The 24,294-nt window shown below is 48.8% G+C and overlaps 1 protein-coding gene across 1 annotated transcript in view; it reads right to left on the bottom strand.

Annotated features, from left to right (window-relative positions):
- Window positions 1-24,294, bottom strand: part of LOC130033282 (WD repeat-containing protein 27-like) — a 78,419-nt gene that overhangs the window by 45,257 nt on the left and 8,868 nt on the right. Inside the window, exons 4-8 of the mRNA XM_056124907.1 lie at window positions 22,194-22,315; window positions 21,199-21,332; window positions 19,739-19,836; window positions 18,094-18,215; window positions 3,042-3,139 (exon numbers count right to left, since the gene is read on the bottom strand). Coding sequence (XP_055980882.1) covers window positions 3,042-3,139; window positions 18,094-18,215; window positions 19,739-19,836; window positions 21,199-21,332; window positions 22,194-22,315 — 574 coding nt within the window. The remainder of the gene's footprint in view (window positions 1-3,041; window positions 3,140-18,093; window positions 18,216-19,738; window positions 19,837-21,198; window positions 21,333-22,193; window positions 22,316-24,294) is intronic.

Here is a 24,294-nt window from a genome sequence, read left to right as displayed (position 1 = left end):
AACCCAATATTTATATTTTAAATTGTACTTGGGAAAATAATTTAAGACAATTTAGCTCGATATTTTCACTCTCTTTCCACAAAATGTCTGTGTCTGTGATCTTCTTAGAGGAACCATAAGTCTCTGAGATAAATACTGTCACTGTTCTCCCATTGTTCATCGATTTGCTTGAGCGGGCCCAGTAACGTCTCCATTGTGACGACTGTTACTGTGTTTGGCATATCGAATATGCCACAGGGAGCTTGCCAGGCTTTGCCGTGTAGGCGAGATACTCTCGGTAGCTTGCCGGGCTCGCCGAGAGGGGCAGAGGAATCGAACTTGGGTTGGCCATGTTGGCCGCTTGCAAGGCAAACGCCCTACCCGCTGTGCTATTGCTCCAGCCCCTGAGATAAATACAAGTATGATATTCAAATACTAATTGCTCAACCTTCTCAACACTTGATAAAGCAGTGACTGCTTGGCACAGAAGCAGAAAATGAGAATGGAGAGTTAAGTTGCCCTGAACAGAAAACTGAGCTGGATATTCTCCAGGGAAAGTTCCATTCAAGAACCATCTGGAATCACGCCGGAGTCCTTTCTGCACTCTTCCCACAGCCTCTGGCCCCCAGGAAGGCTCACCTGAAGAATCTACCTAATGAAGAGAACACTGGTGCAAACCAGAGTTGGGTTTCAAACATGTAGCATAAATAGGTGCTGATCAGTAATGTTATGACCTGAAACCCACAGGATGCTAGAAGCAACCATTACTTCAGTAAATGTAAACTGGAAAAGGGGTTAGCGTAGAAAGGAAATCAGGACGGGGGCTCTGGAACACAGCTGTGGGTGGGTGCAGTGCAGCTAGGCAGCACTGGTCCTGCTCTCTGCTCGTGACTGAGCAGCCCCTGTGCCGTGTGCTGCAGAGGACACCGTGTGCTGCTCCTGCCGTGGGGAACCCTGTACGAGTGGAGAAGGAAGCTACGCAAGCAGCACTAGAGCTTTGCCTAAGTGTCATTTACAGAAGCTCCTCGAATACCAGTGACGGTGGTGGGGTCCCAAGGTCTCCCCCGTCTGCACCCATCTGCTCAGGGACCTGGGTTCCTCCCACGCCCCGAAGGGGCTCACTGGGGTGAGGGAGGGGCTCGGGCGAGGGAGGAGGCTGTGGGTGACAGCTGCCCTGGAAGGGCTGGGCGGGGCTGGCAGGAGGGCTGACCCCAGACCCAGGCCTGGGTCCTGCAGGCTGGAAAGGAGGAAGGAAGGAGGCCGCGAGGCCAGCGACTGCTCCTGCGGAAAGGTGGGAAGGCGCTGGGGTCTCCCCTCTGGCTGACACCTGCGCAGGGGCTTAGCGCTCCGGGAGCCAAATAAATGTAGGGTCAGCCTGATCTCGTTATTCACCACCTTAAGTCACAGTTTCCAAGAACCTTTAGGTGATAGTAATAATCTACTGATTTTTCTTGTGCATTTTAAAATTTTGTATGTCCTTTTCTTTTTATTTGTACAAAGGGACAAGCAAGGAGGAAACCAGTCCTGCCTCACCCCCTGCTGCCTGCCATGCTCCCGCCTTCTCTCTGCAGGCCTTTGAGTCAGCCCACCCTGTGGCTTCTCCCCTTCCTGTCTACCCACAACATGCACTGTGCTCCTCCTCCCAGTGCTCTCCCAGACTGAGCACAGGCAGGACCCCATGGCCGGCTTCCCGCCTCCTTCCCTGCTTCTCCTCAGAAAGTGGGCGAGAGTGAGGTACACAGCAAGTCGGCGTGTTAACTTTCCTCACCAGCCCGGTGCCAGGCTCCAGTGCCGAGCTGGCTTTCAGGAGGACGAGTTCCTGGCGGGAGGCCCTCAACTCTGTCTCCCACAGATGCTGCTGCCCTCGGAGCCACTGACTGGATGGGGGTGTAGGTGGGGATGGAGCACCTCAGGTCCAATTGGAGCGCACTCTCTACTTGTTCAACAAGAAAAAAGACAGATGTCTAGTGAGGCACAGAATCGTTTTTCTGAAAGGTACGGGGTGTAGCAGGCCAAGTAAGTTTGGGAATCCACTCCATAGGAAAGGCCAGAGGCTGCAGAAAGGGGGCGTGTGAGGCTCAGGAGAGAGCCATCTCCTGAAGCGTGCCTGCTGCAGCCACACTGCCGCTGAGGCTCTGGAGAGAGCCCCTCCATGCCGGCCCTCTGTGCGCACTGAGGAAAGGGAGCTGAGGGAGACTCAGTGAGGCGGAGCCAGGGAGCAGACTCACTGCCCCTGTGCCTGCCCACTGTGCTTGGGGTGGGGGAGGGCAGCCCGGAGCTCTCCAGGCGCTGGACTGTTTCCTCCACTGTGAGCAAGAAGGTGCGGCCACACCTGGAACTCATTTCCACAGAAAGCACAGAGGCTGAGTCCATGGCCAGACAGCTGCAGCAGACGAGGAAATGGCGTCTCCCTCCTCCCCACAGAAGTAGTGACTGGCTGCACCTCGCCGGAGGCGGGGGGGGGGGGGGGGGGGGGGGGGGGGGGGGCGGGGGGGATGTTTTAATAACTGGGCTGTGGGAAAACTGCTTCGTGTGTGACCCCTGAGTTTCATTTAACACCTCTAAAAACCTCCTGAGAGGGCACCCAACCGGGTTCAGAGCAGAGTCTAAGGCGCAACACCCATCCCCGCCCCAGGCGGCAGCAGGAACCCCACTCCTGCCAGGCTAGTGTTTTCTGAAGAGACTAAAGTGCTTTCGAGCTTTTCTCAAGTGTGTCTTTGCAGTTCACTGGAGACACTGAGGTGGAATGAGTGAGTTGGCATGGGCGCCCCGCTGGGTGGAGGGGAGTGCAGGGAGGAACTGACCCTGGGGACGTGATCTCAGCGAGCACCTGGTGGACCACCCACTCCCCCACATGACCAGGACCATTGAGACCTGTGAGGCACTTGCGTGCCTCACACACACACACACACACACACACACACACACACACACCAGGCTTCCAGAGAGACGTCTCCTGCAGATGCAGAGGCAAGGGCCACCAGTGCTAAGGGTGACTCTGCTGCACTCCCCCCCCCCCCGCCCCCCGCCACACTGCACATGTGACACAACAGAGGACCTACCTCAGAGTTCTCAAGTCCCACAACTTTATGCCGTCACCAACGGCTATGGATGCAAAGAGGTTATAATCCTGGGAAGACTGGCTCGCCAGCGAGGACCCCTGTGGTGGTGAGGGGAAATAAAGGTGGGATGTCAAAGGCTTCATGAAAACACACCTTTTGTTTTTGTTTTTGTTTTTCTTTTTGGATCACACCCGGCAATGCTCAGGGGTTACTCCTGGCTCTGCACTCAGGAATTATTCCTGGTAGTGCTTGGGATACCAGGGATGCCAGGAATCGAACCCAGGTCGGCTGTGTGCAACACAAACGCCCTACCCACTGTACTATCACTCTGGCTCCACACACCTTTGTATAATGATATAAAAACTGGCTCTGAAGGGATACATCAGTGAAAGCTTTTTTATTATTTGAAAACCATTTCAGAACTGAACTCCAAAGATGTGCACATGGGCCATTAGTGATGTACATTAGTTCAACCCTGAAAAGTACTGCTGCAGGTTTTCTGTGTCTGATGGCTCACAGTCACAGAAGACACATGAAAAATACCTGGGACACGGCTGGAACTCCCTCTCCCCTCAGCCGCAGACTAAGCACATGCCTCTGTCCACAGTCAAAAGGAAGATCCCTCCTTACTTAGACCTAGAGCTAGAGGGCAGCTGCCGTCTGCTGACCATCAGATCCTGAGAAAGAAGCCTGGCCAGGCCCCCGTAGCTGAACAAAGAGACTGATGGGAGAACCAGGGTCCTCGGGCACCTGTGCAGCTCTCAGCAGAAAGAGACTGTGACATGGCTCGTGGGGCCAGAGAGGACAGGCTTCAAGCAACTGTTTTGCATGCAGCTTATCGGGGTAGATTCCTAGCACTACACGGTTTCCAAACACCACCAGATGTGCCAGTGCAGGCCCCCAAGCACTACCATGGTAGCTGCCTGTTGGAGTACAAGAAGCTTAGGTTTATCTGGTTAATCACTTAATCACTTAACTTCCCGTTAGTCATCGATTTGCTTGAGCGGGCGCCAGTAACGTCTCTATTTGTCCCTGTCGCGTGCTAGTGTAGCCCAATGGCATCTGTTCGCTCTGGGAACATGAAGAGCCTCAAACCGATCGTTCATGATCTTCACGAAGAAGTCTGACCATCTGGTAGGTGGGCGGCCACGTGGTCTTTTGACATCCCGTGGAATCCAGTCGGTAGCAGCTCTAGTCCAGCGGTCGTCTTTAAATCTCATTACGTGACCAGCCCATCTGATTTTTGACACCTTGGCAAATGAGACAGCGTCCCTGATTCTTGATCATCGACGGATGTTGGAACTCCTGATTCTTTCTCTCATTTGAGTGAAACGTGATATTCCAAGCATAGCTCTTTCTACTCTTCTTTGGGAGACCTGAATAGCGTTCTCATCCTGTTTGCATAGGGCCCAGGTCTCTGAGGCATATGTTAATGCAGGAAGAACAGTGGAATCAAAGAGATGTGCCCGGAGCCGGAGGTTCTTCGTCCTCTTAGCTATTTCTTCGACGTTCTTGAAGGCGTTCCAAGCCGCTCTCTTCCTCCTGCGCAGCTCGGGTACCAGGTCATTTGTCATGTTGACTTCTCGACCTAGGTACACATAGCTGTTGCATTCGGAGATGGTCGTTCCGTTGAGAGCGAATGGGGCATCAGGAACGAGGCTGTTTCTCATAAACATTGTCTTCGTAAGATTCAGCTGTAGTCCTACCTTTCCACACTCACGGTCAAAGTCGGCCAGCATTTGTGCCGCTTGGCTGATGTTTGGTGTTATTAAAACAATGTCATCAGCAAAGCGGAGGTGGTGTAGTTGCCGACCATCTATCTTCACTCCCATTCCTTCCCATTCCAGTCGTCGCATGATGTTCTCGAGGGTGGCACTGAAGAGTTTCGGTGAAATGGTATATCACCCTGCCGAACCCCTCTCCTGACATCAACGATCACTTCTTTGTAGAATGGTGAGATCCTGGTAGTGAATCCGCAATACAGCTCACGGAGGATCTTGATGTATTGGGCTTGAATACCCTGATTGGCTAGGGCTTCAATGACCGCTTCCGTCTCAACAGAATCAAAGGCCTTCTTTAAATCAATGAACGTTAAACAGAGCGGCATCTTGAACTCCCAAGAAACCTCAATGAGCTTGGTTATCGTGTGGATATGGTCGATGGTGCTGAATCCTTTGCGGAACCCAGCTTGCTCACATGGTTGTTCTTCATCTAGTGTTCTGCCAATCCTATTTAGGATGACTTGAGTGAACAACTTGTAGATGACAGACAATAGGCAGATCGGGCGATAGTTGCCAATGTCATGGATATCTCCCTTCTTGAACAGTAGTACGGTCCTGCTGGTTTTCCATTGGGACGGAACCTTGCATTCAGACAGGTAGCGTGTGAAGAGCCGAGCCATTGTATTGGTGAGTACTGATGGCAGGTTCTTCAGGTGTTCAGGTCTGACCTTGTCTGGGCCGGGTGCTGTTTGTTTCTTTACCGACAAAATGGCGTGTCAGATTTCGGAAGGGAGAACGTTGGGAACGACATATCCATCCTTTGGAATTTGGTATGTCGGCAAGTGGACATGGCTATCGAAGAGATTTGAGTAGAAGTCATGGATAATCTTCGCCATTGCCGTTCTCCATTGCCGTTTATCTGGTTACACCCATTAATCTGGTTACACCCATCAATCTGGTTACACCCATCACAGTGCTCCAGAAGCACTTCCACTTCCATTGTGTTTATCTGTAAACAGTCTTCCCTATGCTCTCCTTCCCACCCAGTTAATCAGCTTTCCCCTTAATCAGACTTTGTTAATTTGTAAGATCAGTTTCCCAGAAATCTATGATTTTATAGGTATGAGTGAAATATTGCCTTTCTCCTCTCCTTATGCCTTATGAACAGCTTACTTTAAAGTAATATCCTTTTTGTATAGATACAGGAAGACCGTTAACATTATGCTTTGTAACTTAGGATTTGATTGGCCTTGAATATTATTCACTCCCGGGCATCTGCTTTCTCAACTTAAGCCTCAGTTACCCTTAGTTCCTAACACCCCAAAAGCAGGGTCCTGACGAGGGACTGAATGGAGCCAGGGCAAGCAGTGAGCTACCCTGGCAGCGAAATGGGCCAGGCCAAAGTGCCACGATTCTTAACTATAAGTTAAGAGTTTGATCATAGACAAATGCTGTCATGATCCAAAGGTAACGACAAGACTAGGATCCTGCTAAGGGTGGGAAAGACTATCTGACATGAGCACCGTAGTCTGAGATCGAGATGGCCCTAGGAGAGCAATTCTATAAGTTTAAGATATTTCTTACTGTATCCATACAAAATGATTTATATTATAGTCTTATATGCTTGTCAGACAAGAAGAGGAGAGGCACGCCCATGGGATATGCTGTAGGGTGGGTCCTCCTGCTGAGGAAGGATCTGTCCTAGGAGCGGTCTTCCCTGAGGCTAAGATTTCTACCCCTATTGATTGTAACCGCACCTATGTGTAATTGTTCCCCCAATTTCTGATGGAGAGAGGATTTAACTAGACTGTAGGAGTTGCCTGGATGTTCAGAGAGAATCAGAAGAGAGAAGAGGATGAAGTGGGATGGAGAAGGAGAATGAAGTAGCTGGGGGAGGAAGAATGGGGGGCAGAGACAGAAGAAGCAGAGAGAGCAGAGACAGAAGGAGAAGGGAGCAGAGACAGATGAAGAGAGAATCAGAATAAACTACGACTAATACCTACCAGCCTGGCCCTCGTTCCTTCCTCCACCTGATCATCGCCATCGACCTCTCCAGGGTGGGAGAAGGGTGAGACTACCGAATGCGGGCGGTGGGAGAGATAGAGCCACCACCGCTGTGTGTGCCGCACCCCCTATTTGTGTGAGTTTACACAGGAAAGTTTAGTCCAACGACATTCAGAAAAATTATTGATATATATGAATTTGTCATAATTTTACTATGGTGATTCTTGTGGTTTTTGCCATTAGATTTTTTTGTGGTATATCATTCATTATTTCTTACAGAGATGTATTAGATACAGCAAATGCTTTAAGTTATTGTTTATCTAAGAATGATTATATCCCTCCTTCAGATCTGAAGGGCAGCCTTTCAGATCTGGAGACCCTAGGTTAAAGATTTTCTTTTGCTCACAAAATCTTGAATACTTCATTCCTCTCCCAGCTTACTTGGATGGTTTTGTAGGAGAGATATTTTGTGATTTTTACGTTGCAACCCTTGTATTTTAGTTTATTTGTATATCTTGCACTTTGGATTTAAATTGTTTCTCTCTTTGGTTCTTGCCATCATGATTGCAACGTGGACTGGTGTTCTATTTGAGCTTATTTTATCACTTCCTGCCTCTCTTGAGTCTGTGTACAGGTTTCCCTGCAATGACTGGAGAAGGTTTCATCTACTAGTTCTTTCAGCAGTCTTTATTCCCCTTGGTAACTTCCTCTCCTGGTATTCCTATTCATTCATTCATTCATCATCCTGTTATTCATCGATTGCCTCGAGCAGGCCACAGTAACGTCTCTTTCATCCTAGCCCTGAGATTATATTCAAGGCTCTTTAGGAGAATGAGACCCATCTTATTATCTCATTCCTACTTTGGTATTCCTATAACTCAGAAATAATTCCTCCTGCAATCCCCGATCCCCATCACGAATGGGGTTCAATGGGTTACCCGCGCCTGCTGTGGTTGGGGGTAACTCCTCGTTCATGGGGAATAATTGCAATCCCCGATCCCCATCACGAATGGGGTTCAACAGGCAGTCTTCTGCCCCCGCGCCTGTCTGTTCCTCGCCGGGGCCCCTTGGAGGGGAGCGGGTTGAGCTTTCCTCCCCGCCCCGACCAGGGCTCCGGCAGCCGAAGACCTCCAGGACCAGCCACCACCATGCTGAGATCACTCTCCGCACACATGAAGGTACTGGCAGAGGGACAAAGCCACGTGGGTTCCAGGGCCGAGATCTCCAAGCCTACTCGGATTGGAGTCGAGCATCCTCCACCCAGATCCTCCAAATTCCAGTAGGCGGGGGTCACACCCACCACCTGGCCCCCTGGCGCCGTGTAATCCCATCAGCGGCCAAGACTCAGAGACTATAAAATCCAGCTCCCGGAACCGCGCGGCCGCATTTGCGGCCACGCGGCATCTTATCAGGACATCTTTTTATGACATCTTATTATCTCATTCCTACTTTGGACAAACTTGCAGGCTATCGAATGTAGCCTGCCCACAGGGCAGAGTCTGGCAAACTCCCCGTGGCATACCAAATATGCCAAATACCAGTAACAATGATGGGTCTCATTCTCCAAAAGAGCCTTGAATATAATCTCAGGGCTAGGATGAAAGAGACGTTACTGGGACCTGCTCGAGGCAATCGACGAATAACAGGATGATGAAATGAAAATGAAAAAAAATTCCTCCTGCTATTGTCCATCTTACATTCTATTCTATTTTAATATATGTCTTTTTAATTTTTTCCTCATTTTTTGTAATGGCTTGTGTTATGTCTTCAAGACAAAAAAAAAACTGGTAGGTTCGCAGCATTCTGCATTCGGCTGCTGTAGCTTGCACTGTGTTCCATATCTCATTGAATTTAGTTTTGCTAAGTCCTTTAATATTTTGCAGTTTTTTCTTTGAGTTAATTGAATTTCTATGTCAGTGCTTCCTTCATTTCTCTGACATCATAAAGACTTTCTCTGAGGTGCTTCTTGAATGGCATCACATTTTGGATTCTGTTTCTTGGGCTTGGGGCCACACCCCACAGGCCTTACTTCTGTCTCTGTACTCAGGGATCATTCCTGGCAGGTTTGGGGACCACATAGAGTGCTGGGAATTAAACCTAGATCAACCATGTGCAAGGCAAGTGTCTTAGCCTCTAAGTACTTCTCTGGCCCAGCAACAAGGTTTCTGATGAGCTTGAAGACGGCCCTTGAATCGTGTCTACTTACACGTTAGAGCTTATTTCCTTCTTCCTCACCCCCAGTTGACTTAGTATTTTGTAGATAGTAATGAGCGAACTCCAGATGCAAGATCCCATTGAGATCCAACAAGCTGGTCAGCATATGACTTATGTTACTTAGCATTCTGTTGCTTTCTGGCCATCTTCAATGAATTGTGGGTGTATTTCAGCAGGATGAACTAGGGAAATGTCGATGAACAACGGGAGGACCATGACCGTGACTGTGAATTTATGTTTCTTATAAGAAACAAGTAGTTGAAGTTTTTCTTAATCCATCCGGCCACTTTGTGCCTTTGATGGGAAAGTGTTGGAGTACAAGGAGCTTAGGTTTATCTAGTTACACACATCAATCTGGTTACACCCATCACAGTGCTCCTGAAGCACTTCCACTTCCATTGTGTTTATCTGTAAACAGTCTTTCCTATGCTCTCCTTCCCACCCAGTTAATCAGCTTTCCCCTTAATCAGACTTTGTTAATTTGTAAGATCAGTTTCCCAGAAATCTATGATTTTATAGGTATGAGTGAAATATTGCCTTTCTCCTCTCCTTATGCCTTATGAACAGCTTACTTTAAAGTAATATCCTTTTTGTATAGATACAGGAAGACCGTTAACATTATGCTTTGTAACTTAGGATTTGATTGGCCTTGAATATTATTCACTCCCGGGCATCTGCTTTCTCGACTTGGCCTCAGTTACCCTTAGTTCCTAACACCCCAAAAGCAGGGTCCTGACGAGGGACTGAATGGAGCCAGGGCAAGCGGCGAGCTACCCTGGCAGCGAAATGGGCCAGGCCAAAGTGCCACGATTCTTAACTATAAGTTAAGAGTTTGATCATAGACAAATGCTGTCATGATCCAAAGGTAACGACAAGACTAGGATCCTGCTAGGGGTGGGAAAGACTATCTGGCCTGAGCACTGTAGTCAGAGATCGAGATGGCCCTAGAAGAGCAATTCTATAAGTTTAAGATATTTCTTACTGTATCCATACAAAATGATTTATATTATATTCTTACATGCTTGTCGGACAAGGAGAGGAGAGGCACACCCATGGGATTCTGCTCTAGGGTGGGTCCTCCTGCTGAGGAAGGATCTGTCCTAGGAGCGGTCTTCCCTGAGGCTAAGATTTCTACCCCTATTGATTGTGACCGCACCTATGTGTAATTTTTTCCCCAATTCCTCATGGAAAGAGGATTTAACTGTACTGTAGGAGTGGGCTAGGGGTTCAGAAGAAAGAAGCAGAGGAAGAGAAGCAGGATGAAGGGGAATGGAGAAGGAGAATGAAGTAGCTGGGGGAGGAAGAATGGGGGCAGAGACAGATGAAGAGAGAATCAGAATAAACTACGACTAATACCTACCAGGGGCCGAGACCTCCAAGCCTACTCGGATTGGAGTCGAGCATCTTCCACCCAGATCCTCCAAATTCCAGTAGGCGGGGGTCACACCCACCACCTGGCCCCCTGGCGCCGTGTAATCCCATCAGCGGCCAAGACTCAGAGACTATAAAATACGGATCCCGGACGAGAACAGTGCAGTCTTCTGCCCCCGCGCCTGGGTGTTCCTTCCCGGGGCCCCTTGGAGGGGAGCGGGTTGAGCTTTCCTCCCCACCCCGACCAGGGCTCCGGCAGCCGAAGACCTCCAGGACCAGCCACCACCATGCTGAGACCACTCTCCGCACACATGAAGGTACTGGCAGAGGGACAAATCCACGCGGGTTCCGGGGCCGAGACCTCCAAGCCTACTCGGATTGGAGTCGAGCATCTTCCACCCAGATCCTCCAAATTCCAGTAGGCGGGGGTCACACCCACCACCTGGCCCCCTGGCGCCGTGTAATTCCATCAGCGGCCAAGACTCAGAGACTAAAAAATCCAGATCCCGGAACCGGGCGGCCGCATTCGCGGCCGCGCGACATCTTATCAGAACTTTTTTTTATGACATCTTATTGTCTCATTCCTACTTTGGACAAACTTGCAGGCTATCGAATGTAGCCTGCCCACAGGGCAGAGTCTGGCAAACTCCCCATGGCATACCAAATATGCCAAATACCAGTAACAATGATGGGTCTCATTCTCCTAAAGAACCTTGAATATAATCTCAGGGCTAGGATGAAAGAGACGTTACTGGGGCCTGCTTGAGGCAATCGACGAATAACAGGATGATGAAATGAAAATGAAATGAAATACCTACCAGCCTGGCCCTCGTTCCTTCCTCCGCCTGACCATCGCCATTGACCTCCCTGGGGCAGGAGAAGGGTGAGACTACCGAACGCACGCGGCGGGAGAGATAGAGCCACCGCCGCTGTGTGGATGTTGCATGCCCCCCCCCCTTTGTGCTGTGCCCCCTATTTGTGTGAGATTACACAGCTGCCGACACTCCAATACCACCCGCATGGCCTGGGTTACGGCCCACATTGCAGGGCCCAAGAAACACTGAATCCTCAGTCACTCACACTGACTTCCAGCCCAGAAAGTCAAGAATCACTGGGAGGGACCCCTGCACCCACAAATGCCACTTGGAAATCCCCCCAGTAAATAAACAGAAACTTCATGAAATAGAGCAGTGCCCATCTGTAAATTCCTGGGACCCAAGATGACTTAATATAATGTAAGTCCACAGGGTTTGGGGGGGTCTAGGGCTCTCCTAGCAGTGCTCATTCCAGAAGTGCAGGCCCGACGGCTCGCTGTTCTGCTCTACCAAGGTGCTGCTGGGGCTCACCAGAGCTGGGGAGCTTCCAGGGTACCCTGGCAGTGCTCTGAGGCAGTGCTGGCATGGAACTCAGGGCCTGACACATGTGAAGCATGTGCTCTACCACTAAGCTACCTCCCTGGGCCCTTAACAAATCATCTTAATGAGTAGTTATTCTTATCTAAGAGATGGGTTTCTTCTAGAGAAACAGAAATACAGGTTTACATAGGCCTAATAATAACAATGCATTAGCATAGGCATACGCGGAGTCTTCTAGTGCCAGGCAGCATATAAACACCTGGAATTTTATCCTCTTAGCAAACACGCAGGACAACAAACATTCAGGCTACGAAACACAACTCTCACTCAGGCCTGATCACTGAACACAGACCTGAGCTCAGCATGGTGCAGTGTTGCACGAAGTGGCACTCACCAAAGCCCCGTGATTCCTAACACAGAAGCAGTTCCACAGACACGTCACGCCTGCAGGAACATCAAGTGAATGATGGCACCAGCCAGGGCACAGATACCAAGAGAAGAGAACCAGACCTAGCTCAACAGAAAGGTGGCCACATGGTCACAGCACCCGGCAATCTGCTACTCTGTTGAAGCTATAGTGCAGAGCTTGCACCCGAGAGATGACTCAAATGGCTGAGTGTGGGCTTCTGAGGGACCACCTGGCCTCCCCAACACTGCAGGGAGCTACGCACAAGCGTGACGCCATGCCAGGAGCAGCCCCTGAGGTATGGCTCAACAACAACAAGAGTGAAATATGTATCAGATAGTACTCCATTGTGTAAATGTACTGAAGTTTCTTTAACCAGTCATCTGTTCTTGGGCACTCAGGTTTTTCCAGATTCTGGCTATATAAAGAGTGCTGCAATGAACTAACAAGCGTAGATGTCACTTCGACTATCCACACATGCTAGGGGAAAGGGGAGCTCAGATAGAGAAGGGAGCACCAAATAAAGGGTGTTGGGAGGATCCTCCCAGGATGGGAGAAGCATGCTGAAAGTAGACTATAGACCAAACATGATTGCCACTTAATGCCTCTTTTGCAAACCACAACACTCAAAAGGAGAGAGAGAACAAAAGGTAATGCTCTGCCACAGAGACAGGGTGGGATGGGGGGATGGGGGGTGGGAGGGATACTGGGACCCGTGGTGGTGGAAAATGAGCACTGGTGGAGGGATGGGTATTTGATCATTGTATAATAGAAACCCAAGCACAAAATTTGTAAGTCTACAACTGTACCTCATGGTGTTTCACTAATAAAAACTAAAAAATAAAAAAGAAGCTATCGAGTATAAAAAACAAACAAAAATATGTAACAGATAATACACAGAAAACATACATATGCCAGTCAATATTTATCAAGGGAAAAATAACTCCAAAAAATTTTGTCACTTCTCAGTGCTCAGGGAACACAGTGCAAGACTCCTGCAGGCAAAGCATATACTCCAGCCCTTTGAACCATCTTTCTGGCCCTGGTTCATTATATTTTTAGCAAGTCAATAGACGCTATGTAAGAAGTAACAGAAAAAAATTAATTTATGATAAATAGAAAGAACAGACATTTTTAAAGTAGAAGAAAACATAAGATGGGATGAAGGACAGAGAGATGGTGCAGGGGTTAAGGCACCCGCCTTGCATCTGGCCCACCCCAGCTCAATCCCTAGCATCACATCTAATAATAACAATGCCTTAGCACAGGCCTACTCGGAGTCTTCCAGTGCCAGGCAGCATATAAACACCTGGAATTTTATCCTCTTAGCAAACATGCAGGACAACAAACATTCGGGCTCCCCGAGCATCTCTGCTCAATAATCCCCCAACCACAAAATATACATATATATCTCATGGGATCAAATATATGAGAGATCATGGTAACTGTAAACACGCCCTCATCAAAGGAAAGGGAGATCTGTAGCCTAGAGTTCAAAAGACACGTAAAACCTGTTTCCAAAGGCCAGAAGTGAAGGTAGGTGAGACAAACATGCATGACATCGGTGCGGACAACAGATAAAAGCCAAAGACACCCAGTTTTCAGAGTTGAAAAGCAACAGCTGCATATGAAAGTATAAGAATCGTAAGTCTGGACTCACAGCATGGCTGCAAAGACATAAAGCAAATGTAGACAACCATGGAAGACACAAACTGACTGCAGTCCACGGGAGATGTCCCCCACTTCTGACTAGTACAGAAAGTCTGGGAAAGCCCTAGAAGGGTAGTGCAAACAACCCGGACAGAACTAGCAATACTGGGACAACAAACAATTATGCAGACACATATTCAGCACTTAATAAAAAGCATGTTCTTCTCATATATGCCTGTGACAGCAATTAAATGAGCCAGACGCAAGTTTCTCAATAAATATAAAAGTCTCAACAAATACCAGGAAGACCAATATTATAGAGAATAGAAATCTCAGAACAGAACCATGAAGTTAGAAACAACAGGATTCTCAAAGACGAACTTCCACACCTGGAAAGCAGCCATTCCCCAGAAAATATGGTCAGGATTGAGGTCACGGTGAAATCAGAACTATTTAGTGCTGGACAAAAAGTGCTCAGACTGAGAAATGGCATTGATGCAAGACTCAGGGAAACATACCAACTTCCATACATGCTTTCTGAATACATAAAAGTGGCAGAATTCCCACAGACAACATAGAGCACACTGCTACTTAGAGATTCAGAACGATGTGGTTAAGTAAAAAAGAGCAACTTGATGGCCTTTCAGGCCCATTTCTGAACACAAGCATGAGAAAGACTCCCACAAACCCAGCTGAGCCAAGAGAGACAAATGAGGAGGCAGCTGAAGACAGAGTTCATCTATACCAATCCTCATTTTCTTTTTTAAAGAATGTAGCAGAATCTCAGCATAATAAAATTGAAAGCACTGTAGCATTGCACTGTCCTCCTGTTGTTTGTCGATTTGCTCGAGCGGGCACCAGTAACGTCTCCATTGTGAGACTTGCTACTGTGTTCGGCATATCGAATAGTAGTTATATAAATTCCAATGGCTAGTGTTTCTAAAAATCTAAAGTTGTCTGTGTGATAAAGAATGTTCCATTAAAAAACTTCAAGCATTTGAGTAGTTTTCAGATTCCGATAAATTGCAACTTTAGTCTTCTATATTTTTATATCACAAACACACAAGGAACTTAGTCAGACACAGGAAACAAACAGTAAAATCAGCCAAGTCGTAAAATTAGATGAAGAAAAAACACTCAATCTATATTTTATTGAGATGATTTCTAAATCAGAGCGATAGCACAGCGGTAGGGTGTTTGCCTTGAGCGCAGCCAACCCGGCTGAGCTGGGTTCGATTCCTTCACCCCTCTCAGAGAGCCCGGCAAGCTACCGAGAATATCCCGCCAGCACGGCAGAGCCTGGCAAGCTCCCCGTGGTGTATTCGAGATGCCAAACACAGTAACAACAAGTCTCAAAATGGAGACGTTACTGGGCCCGCTCGAGCAAATCGATGAACAACAGGAGGACGGTGATTTCTAAAGATTTCAATAAGACATAAATAAGACTATTTATCTTTATTCTAAAGTCAAGCCATTCTACGACGGAGCACAGTTAAACAGGAGACTGGCCCTGGTTTCAAAATGGATCCTCAGGGGCTGTGAGGAAGGTGCCTCAGGCGGCTGGGAGGAGAGGGACTCAGAGCAGCATCAGCTGAGGGGGCTTAGGCGGGATTTCCATCTTGCTGGGAAGGCAAAACCCGGTGCCCAACTGCTCCATGTTTCGCCTCGGGGGTGGCAGTGCCTGAGCCTGACCCCTGGAGCTATGGTCAGCAAAGCACTGGGACAAACATGTGCTGCTGAGCAAAACATCATGTCTCCAAACACGGAACAGCAGGGAGAGGCCTGGGCCTGCAGAGTGGCACGGGCCCCTGCAGGTGGCAAACCAGGGATCTTCCCCCAAGAACCTCGGTGCTCTCCAAGCTCCCCAAGGCCATGACCATACACGGGGCACGTAGAAGACCACCAGGTACTTTCCGGAGCAGGGGCAGATCCCACCAACATCCTCACTGGGGAGCCCAGGCCAAAACACTGGCCCTCCACTGCCTGCCTCAAACCCACAGCACATCCCACTGAGGGCCACAGTCAGGGAGAAAGTGGCACCTACAGCCGCGGCCATGAGGCATGGGCCTACTGTGCCCCAGCATCTCTTGGGGGCAGGAGGAAGTGCAGCCAAGGTCTGAGGCAGGCTCGCTCTGACATGCTGACCCATGGCCCAGGCTGCCAGCACAGGGAGCTCCAGAGCTAGAGCTGGGTCCTCTGTGGGCGGAGGGGGGTAGTGCTCGCTAGGAAGCCCCACCCAGAGCAGCCCAGATAGTGGTTCAGCCACTGTGGCAGCCACCCACACTGGTGGGCACAGCAGCAGAACAAAAAGCACAGTCTCCCTTCCCAGCCTGCCCTGGTGGACAGAGGGTCTCGGGAGAAGCTGCAGATCATCAGGGGAGCAGGCCTGCTCATGGGCAGGGGCAGTGCACATACATGCAGTGCCCCACACTCCTCCTCTCCTCCCCACTGCCTACCACGACAAGGCGGCTGTTTGCTCAGCAGACGCCACTAGAACCACAGTCTTCTCGGGCCAGGGCCACAGGGCAGCTCCCTTCTCCAGGGTCAAAGGAGTCATGGGAACACACCAGCAGGGTAAGGGAACAACGGCCAAACCTGCCAGCACATCTAAGTTCATGCAGACACTCATACAACCACAAGTAACCATGTGCACACACCTGTGATTGTGTATGCACGATTGTGTGCACACTCACGCACACACACACACACACACGTGTGGGCAAGTGGTCTGACACACTGCGCACACTGTGTTCGGGTACACGTGAGCCATCATGCCATCCTGCTCTCTCTCTGGACGAGGCCGCTGTCCAAACTGAGAGCTGTTTCTGGTTTTAGGTTTTTTTTTTCTGTTCTAGTGAAGCAAGATAGTTTTTATTGGATGAAACTTATTCAGAAAGATGTTGGGGAAGAAAAAGAGAGAAGTATGTGTTCAAGAGCGGACCAACAACCAGGTGCTGAAAGGATCCCTGCACGAAGCACCAGCAAGGCAGACGGGGAAGGGCCCCTGACCCCAATGCACACCAAGGCCTGCCTCTCCTACTGGCCACCACAGTGCCCGTCAATGTCGCTGAACTCGCTGAACACTTCCTGCAGAGGGGGAGAGCACAGAGCAACAGGAGTGCCTCACTGAGAAGTGAAGCTTTCACAAGCAGTAAAGCCCCCTCACCTGGAACAGTCCCCTCCAGGCACCTGTGCTGCATGTCACATCTTACACAGGTGCCCACAGACCACTTTCACATTGCTACGGCATACGTGACCATCAGCTCCGTGTGTACAACACATGCATCGCCTTCTCGTCCCTCAATTCTTCTGAAAGCAGTGTCAGTCTTACCTGGCTGCTGCGGGTTGAATGATTTAAATGCCCGTGAAGAGACTCACCACCAGAATGTGTATATCAGTCCTGACTTATAATGAAGAATAAAATATTGCTTACTTCACTGAGTTTCATGAATTAGAAAGGATCGTAATGCTGGGGCCACAGAGAGAGCACAGGAGGTAAACCACTGAAAACCTGGCTCGGTCCCAGAAACTCATATGGTCCCCTGAGCACAGAGTCAGGAGCAAGCCCTAGATACCTCTGGGTGTGACTCAAAAACACAAGAATCATAACACATACAAAAGAAGGTGAAACTAGGCTCATACTTAAAAAACATGAAATAACCACCAAATTTATTTAAAATCCCATAAATGGATGCAATCTGATCTCAGCAGATGGACATAAGAGCACCAGCTCAGGTCAAGCTCCCAGGGATAGAGCAGCCAAGGGTGTGGCCCTCCCAGAGACCACACCTGCACACAGAGATCTCATTACGCCAGCCTGTCTAACACATGCTGTGCTTCAGGGCTCGCTCTTTTAGTACCTCACGAGGTTACAGTTTCCACAGCATTCCTGCATAGGAAATAATCCCTCCAACAACACTCTAAGCTGTCATTTCCCAAAGCCCTACAGAAACCAGAAAAACTCTCTCCTATCCAAATCTCAAGCATCCTAATGAGCCTACACAGTTAAAATGTTGGAGTAATGTCAAGATAAGTGCCTTCAAGACCTCCCTCCATGACCAAAGGTGACCCCAAAGGTGAGCTGTGGAGCCCCGCAGCCACTGGCCACCCACTGTACTGCCCACATAGTCCCTTAAGCCTCTTCTGCCAAAACTCAGGCTTAAAATATCTTCAAAGGTTAAACAATATCTAGAATAACTCAATGATCAACAGCAAAGTACATTAAATCCAATAGCAAACTGATAAAACTGGGTCATGTTACACATTTGCACCTACAGACGACATTCAAAGTTGTATGGTTCTGTAGAAGTTGTCTCTGGGCAAACACTCACTTGATTCTGACAGATCTGGTGCACGGGCCTCGCGTGGGCCTCTGCTATCACAGCTGCACTGCGGCCTGCGTTGCAGTCGAACACTTCCAGGGACCGGTGTCGGCTGGCAGCAAGCACAATGTCTGGGCCTTTGGTCAGGAAAAACAGGACTGTCCCCTCCACTGATATATCTGGGACATCGGAAGACACAGAGAGAGCGGCTGGGAGCCCCTGAGACTCTCTGGGTTCCCTGGACCTGAGCCGTCTCAGAGGGGCAGATGTCTCCTGACAGACAAGGGCCTGAGAGGGCTGGGAGACAGCAAGTCAGAAGTTGGAGCACAGCCCCAGAGCGGCTGCTGGCGGCAGGGGTGGGGCATGGGACACTGTACACCCTGCGTCTCTGGCAACTGTAACAAACTTGGTAATGGTCAGTCATGAGGACATTACAGATCAAGGCTCTCCTGAACAGAACCTCCCAATCTTCAATTCCATCAGAAAATAGGAAGAAAATCAGAGCCAGTGAAAAGAATACTAGATTCAATAAAAACCCAATTCTAATTCCAAAATATGAAGACATCAGCAGCCAAGGCTGGAGAAATCATAAAGATACCTTTATTCTAAGTATTTTATTTTTAAAATATTCTAGCCCCAACACGAAGAGCCTCAAACTCAAACTTTTGAGGCTCTTCGTGTTCCTAGAACGAGCAGACGCCATTGGGCTACAATAGCACGCGACTGGGACAAATGGAGACGTTACTGGTGCCCGCTCGAGCAAATTGACGATTAACGGGAAGTCAAGTGATTCATGTGATTCTAGCCCCAAAGATCACATTTCTAACTAAAATATACTAGAACCTTCTCACTAGTTCTTATGAAATTTTAAACATAAAGCCCTTCAAAAGAATTCAAGATAAACCTTTGAAAAAATTAAAGTTTTATCAAATTAACTTAGATCAAGAGCTTAATTTAAAAATAAATTAGGCCAAAGCAATAGTACAGAGGTAAGGTGCTTACCTTAGCACAAACCCATGCAGCAGACCGGGTACAAAGTTCAGCAATACAGGTGGTCCCTGAGCACAGAGCCAGGAGTAAGCTCTGAGCACTGCTAGGTGTGCCCAGAGCTCTCCACCAAATGAACAAAATTAATTTAAAGGGGATAAGGTGTGTAAATTTTTTTCCATGATTAAATTTTTGGAGCCGATTTCATACTCTTTTTGGAGGTTGGGGGGTGGATTTCAGGACTCACCCAGTGGTACCCAGGGTTACTCCTAGCTCTGCACTCAGGAATGACCCCTGGCATGGGTCAATCCTTTGCAAGGCAAGTGCCCTGCCCACTGTGCCATTGCTCCAACCCCAACGAATTTCATATTCTACCCAGCAGGAACTGCTGAGATTCTGATTACTGGCCTGAGCAGAGCTGACCCTACACTCATCAGAGGTGGTGCGAGTCAGAGTAGCCGACTGGCCATCCCAGAAGAGGCAGGGTAGGGCCTGCTGCCCGTGCCCTCCTTGGACTCCAGCCCAGGGGGACTATCCCCAAGGGATCCCTCATCTTAGAACTCTGCGTCTTCGGTGAGCACTGCCCCGAGCTCAGGCCCTCAGCAACCCTATGCCAGAGTACTTTTCAGGATGAGGACACTTTAGGGATGCGGGGAAGAAAGGATACAGGAATAAAAATCATTTACTGCTGACAGACACGTGATCTCTCCTCTTTCTGTCAGAGGGAGTCTTAAAACAGGCTTGCACCAGCTCTTGGGCTTGTATCTGGAAGAAAGAAAGAGATAATGTCGGCCAAATAATATGTGTCCCTCCCATCAGAATAAGTTTTCTCCTTCAGCAGGCTGAAAGGTCAAAAATTTTCAAGTCACCCAACCATCATGTTCTATAGCACTGAGGGAATAAAAAAGGTCCTTATGCATGCTAATTTTCCTAAAAAATTCTAGCTCTTCCTTAAGGAAAACCTCATAAAAAGTGATCAATGCATATAGTCAAAATAATTCATTTCTATCTATGAGAAAGCAAATTTTTCTCCTAATCCTAAAATCAGGAGACAACCAATCAGCTATAAATTATCTTCCATACAACATTTTTTGTCAATTTGCTCGAGCGGGCCCAGTAACGTCTCCATCGTGAGACTTGTTGTTACTGTGTTTGGCATATTGAATATGTCACGCGTAGCTTGCCAGGCTTTGCCGTGCGGGCGAGATACTCTCAGTAGCTTGCCAGGCTCTCCAAGAAGGGCGGAGGAATCGAACCTGGCTCAACCGGGCCGGCTGCACACAGGGCAAACGCCCTACCACTGTGCTATCACTCCAGCCACCCCCCCCCCCCCACTCACATGGTCCCTGAGCACGGCCAGTGTGACTTCCATACAACATACACACTTAATATTTTCTGAAAAGCATCATAAGCAGTAACGGTTGATTGAATGATTTTTTTCAGTGGGCCCTATCAGTAATCTCATAAAGGAAAGGAACCAGCTCTCACAGATGTCTGGGATTTGACACACAGAATATCATTTTTCTTTCTCCACTTTCAGCCGCATGGGATCGATCAGAAGCAACAGTCTTTCCTACCAGTGTGTGTGTTTCTGCAGGCTCCCACAAGTCTGCCAACCACCCAGATGAAAAAAGTGATTCAGCTTTACCACAATCAAAACCCAACCCAAGTGCTCTGACATGGCTGTTAAAGCAACATCCTTAATAGGCTGGAGATAATTCAGCAGGGAGGGCACTTGCCTTGCACGAGCCAACACGAATTCATTTCCAGATACCCCATACAGTCCTGAGTCCCATCAGGACTGATCCCTGAGAGCAGAGGAAGGAGTAAGCCCTGAATACTGCTGGGGAAGGCCCCAAAACAAACAAAAAATTGCAATAGAAATGAAGAGAAAATAGGCCAGGGCAAGAAGACATACAACACCAGCACCTCTCTCCCTGAGGCCAGGCCTTCGCAGGAGGGAGGCCTCCATGTATGTCATCCCAGTGAGCGGGCCCTAACCCACGGGGCCCCCACAAAGCTAGCATCCCACTGAAACTGCTCTGTGCCTGCCAGCTGACCCAGCACAGAGAGGGAACGTGCTTGCCAGGAGCAGGTCAGAGAGAAGAGGCCCAGTGGGCAGCCTACCTTTTCATCTCATCCTTGGAAGTGTCGATGTGATACTTGAGTAGCTGAAATTCTGAGCCAGAAGACAACAGTATGAAAGCATCGATGTAGTAAAACTGTGCAGACTGGACGGGCCTGAAGAACGTGCCTCTGCCCTGCGAAGCAGAGAGCAGTTCTTCCCCACGGCCAACCTCGGCAGCACTGCTGCTCTAGAACCACCCTCACCCCCGGCCCCAAACGTGCAGACACGTGTTTAGAACCAAGTCCGGCTACTTCAAAGTTGGATTACAGGATTTAGATTGTGTTGTGTGGGGTGCTGAACCGTGAGCATTAAAAACGATGACAGTGAAGACTCCTGAAACAAGACAGTTTCGTGACCCATAGCAAGGATTCTAATGTGATGTTCTATCAGCGTTCGTATGCCTGCTCAGACACTGTGACCTCACAACCCTCCACTGGGCTCCCCACATTTTTCCTTTCTCCGCTGGTGTTCCTGGATACAATTCCATCTTACAAGACTCTCAGAATACAAGTGCTAATATCATCTGCAAGCACTGGTGACATGCCAGCTCGTGAGTGTCAGCTCTTCGCTCTGCAGAGGACACTGGTGTCATCTCCCTGTTTCTCAGGTCCCGTTCTCTTTTCCAGCGATCTCTGTAAGTTCAGTAGAACAAGTCATTTTTCTCCCCAAAAGTACTTCCTCCAAGAATGTTCCCTTTGGCATCATCACCTCCAGTATGATTTTAAATTATTCCACTCTTTGAGTATTGAAGTTCTCCAACTTTAGGCCATCACAGAAGGAAGACGCGTCCAACTCGGTGTGTGCAGGTGCACACCTGTATCTTACGTGTGTGTGTGTGTGTGTGTGTGTGTGTGTGTGTGTGCATTTCTGCACTTGGCTCTCTGCCTAACCACTCAGTAAAGGAAGAGGTTGGGCTTGGAGAGGGCTCTGCTGGGGCAGCTGTGACTATCTCAGAGCATCGGGACGGTCATTCCAAACCCACAGTTACTGTTACCAGAAGCAGGGCCAGCTCCAGCCTGCGAACAGACCACACCCTCAGAGTCCTGTCCTGGGAAGCAGAGAGCAGCCACCTGCCGCCGTGGCTCCAGCTCACGGTGCTCACAGCCCCGTCATGACCTGCGGAACACACAGGAAGGCTCATTGGACACCATCCCCCACACAGCTGCAGGCACCACCCAGGACACAGAGGGACAGAGGCTGCACTGCAGGAATGACGGGGTAGGACATGGTAGGACAATAGCTTCTGTAGGACATGGCCCCAAACTTCATATTCTGTAAAACATACCCGGAAATCAGGTGTGAATCTGAGAGTGCAATTTTAGAAGACAATAAGGAGCCAGAGAGATAGTGCAGGAGGGAAGACTGGTGACCACGACCCTGGTTCTAATCCAGTATCACGTATGGTTCTCTGAGTATTGTTAGGGGTCATTCCTAAAGAGAACTAGGAATACCCCCTGAACATTATGAGGTGTGTCCCCAAACAAAATAAAGTGAATTATTAAAAAGTGAAGAAACATAAGATGTGGTACCTTAGGGCTGGAGAGACAGCACATTGCATAGGGCTCTTTCCTTGCACATAGCTGGCCTGGGTTCAAACCCTAGCACTCTTTATGGTCCCCCAAGCACTGCCAGGAGCAATTATATGTGGTGTTCTGGATTCTAGTATAAAGACCTGTGTATTTCCTGACAATGCTGGCTTCTTTTCATTTTAGTGGCTGGGGTGGAACTGAAGTCCACACATTGCCTGCTGAGTGCTGTAGCACTGAGCCGCCTCCCTCTATTAAGCAATGAATTTATATGGTTTGGGGGTTTTGGTGGGAGGGAAGACACATTTGGTGGTGCTTCAGGATTACTCCTGGTTCTGTGCTCAGGAATTGCTCCTGGCTGGCTCTATGAACCATCTGGGATGCATGAGATTGGACCCAGGTCAGCTGCAAGGCAAGTGCCCTCCCTGTTGTACTATCTCTCTGGCCCCGAATCTTTTTTTAATGTTTTTAATTTTGTTTTGGGGCCATATCTTGTGGTTATTCTAGGCCCTGGACTCAGGAATCACCCTTGGTGGACCCAGGTGACCATATGAGATGCCGTGGATCGAACCTGAGTGAGCAAGTACTTTAAAAGCACTGTAACTTTACTGCACAGACTCACAGCTGACTGATTACAGGCCGGTCTAGACTCTCTTTCTCAGGGTGCTTCTGTGCTAGCTCAGGTTAACTAATCACCACGGTACCCACAGATTATGGGACTGACCACCACTGTCCAGCAGCCAGTACTGCTAACAGTTGCACCCTGTTGTATCACCACAGCTGAACAGTGCCTTCTCATTGGACAGCAGGGGGATTTAAGGCATAACTGCAAGATCTGACAATGAACTGCAATGTCACCCACATCACAGTTTTCAGGGAAGAAACAAGATGAAAATGGGAAAATCGGGTTGGGGAGATGGTGCAAAGGGCTGAAAGCATGCTTGGATGAGGGAGCTCAAGATTAGATGGTTCTATATGGTCCCCGACTTGCCAGCAGGTGTGGCAAAAAATAAAAACAAAGTAACAAAAAACAAGGGAAAAATATAAATAATTATAAGCTAGTCAATGAACAGGAACTGGAAAAGGAGAATAAGGTTGTGCCATCAGGAAGATTCCCAAGGGCTCTGCTGCCCTCTGGTGGGCATCCACCAAAGTTCTCAGTGCACCCTGGGTCAAACCCACGGTCACCCTCCTAGGTACTTTATGGACCAGTGCTGCCCTCAAGACAGAACCAGGACTTGGGACTGGCTCCTGGATAGGACATGTACCTCTGATGTAAATGAACTGGCAAGCTGTTGGTCCAGTTCTGGAGTCGTTCCTGGCCTATCGTTGGACACTGGCCCTCACCTCTAACCCACAGATATCAGAAAGGTCACTCTCAGAGAGACATGCAGGGTGACAGAACCACACTTGGCTGAACTCATTTGTTCCCATGAAGCCACATGCATTGAAGAGCTAGACCACCTCCTTGAGTTCATGCCTCCATCTGTCCATCCACTGCCCCTGGCACTGGGGCAGGTAAACATGATAAAAGTCATACATGAACCCCACACATAAAGGTACATGTGA

This window comes from Sorex fumeus, unplaced genomic scaffold (genome assembly GCF_029834395.1).
Source record: "Sorex fumeus unplaced genomic scaffold, SorFum_2.1 ptg000052l, whole genome shotgun sequence".
NCBI classification, from domain to species: domain Eukaryota; kingdom Metazoa; phylum Chordata; class Mammalia; order Eulipotyphla; family Soricidae; genus Sorex; species Sorex fumeus.
The sequence above is the reverse complement of the archived record's forward strand: the minus strand, read 5'-3'. Positions and strand labels throughout refer to the sequence as shown.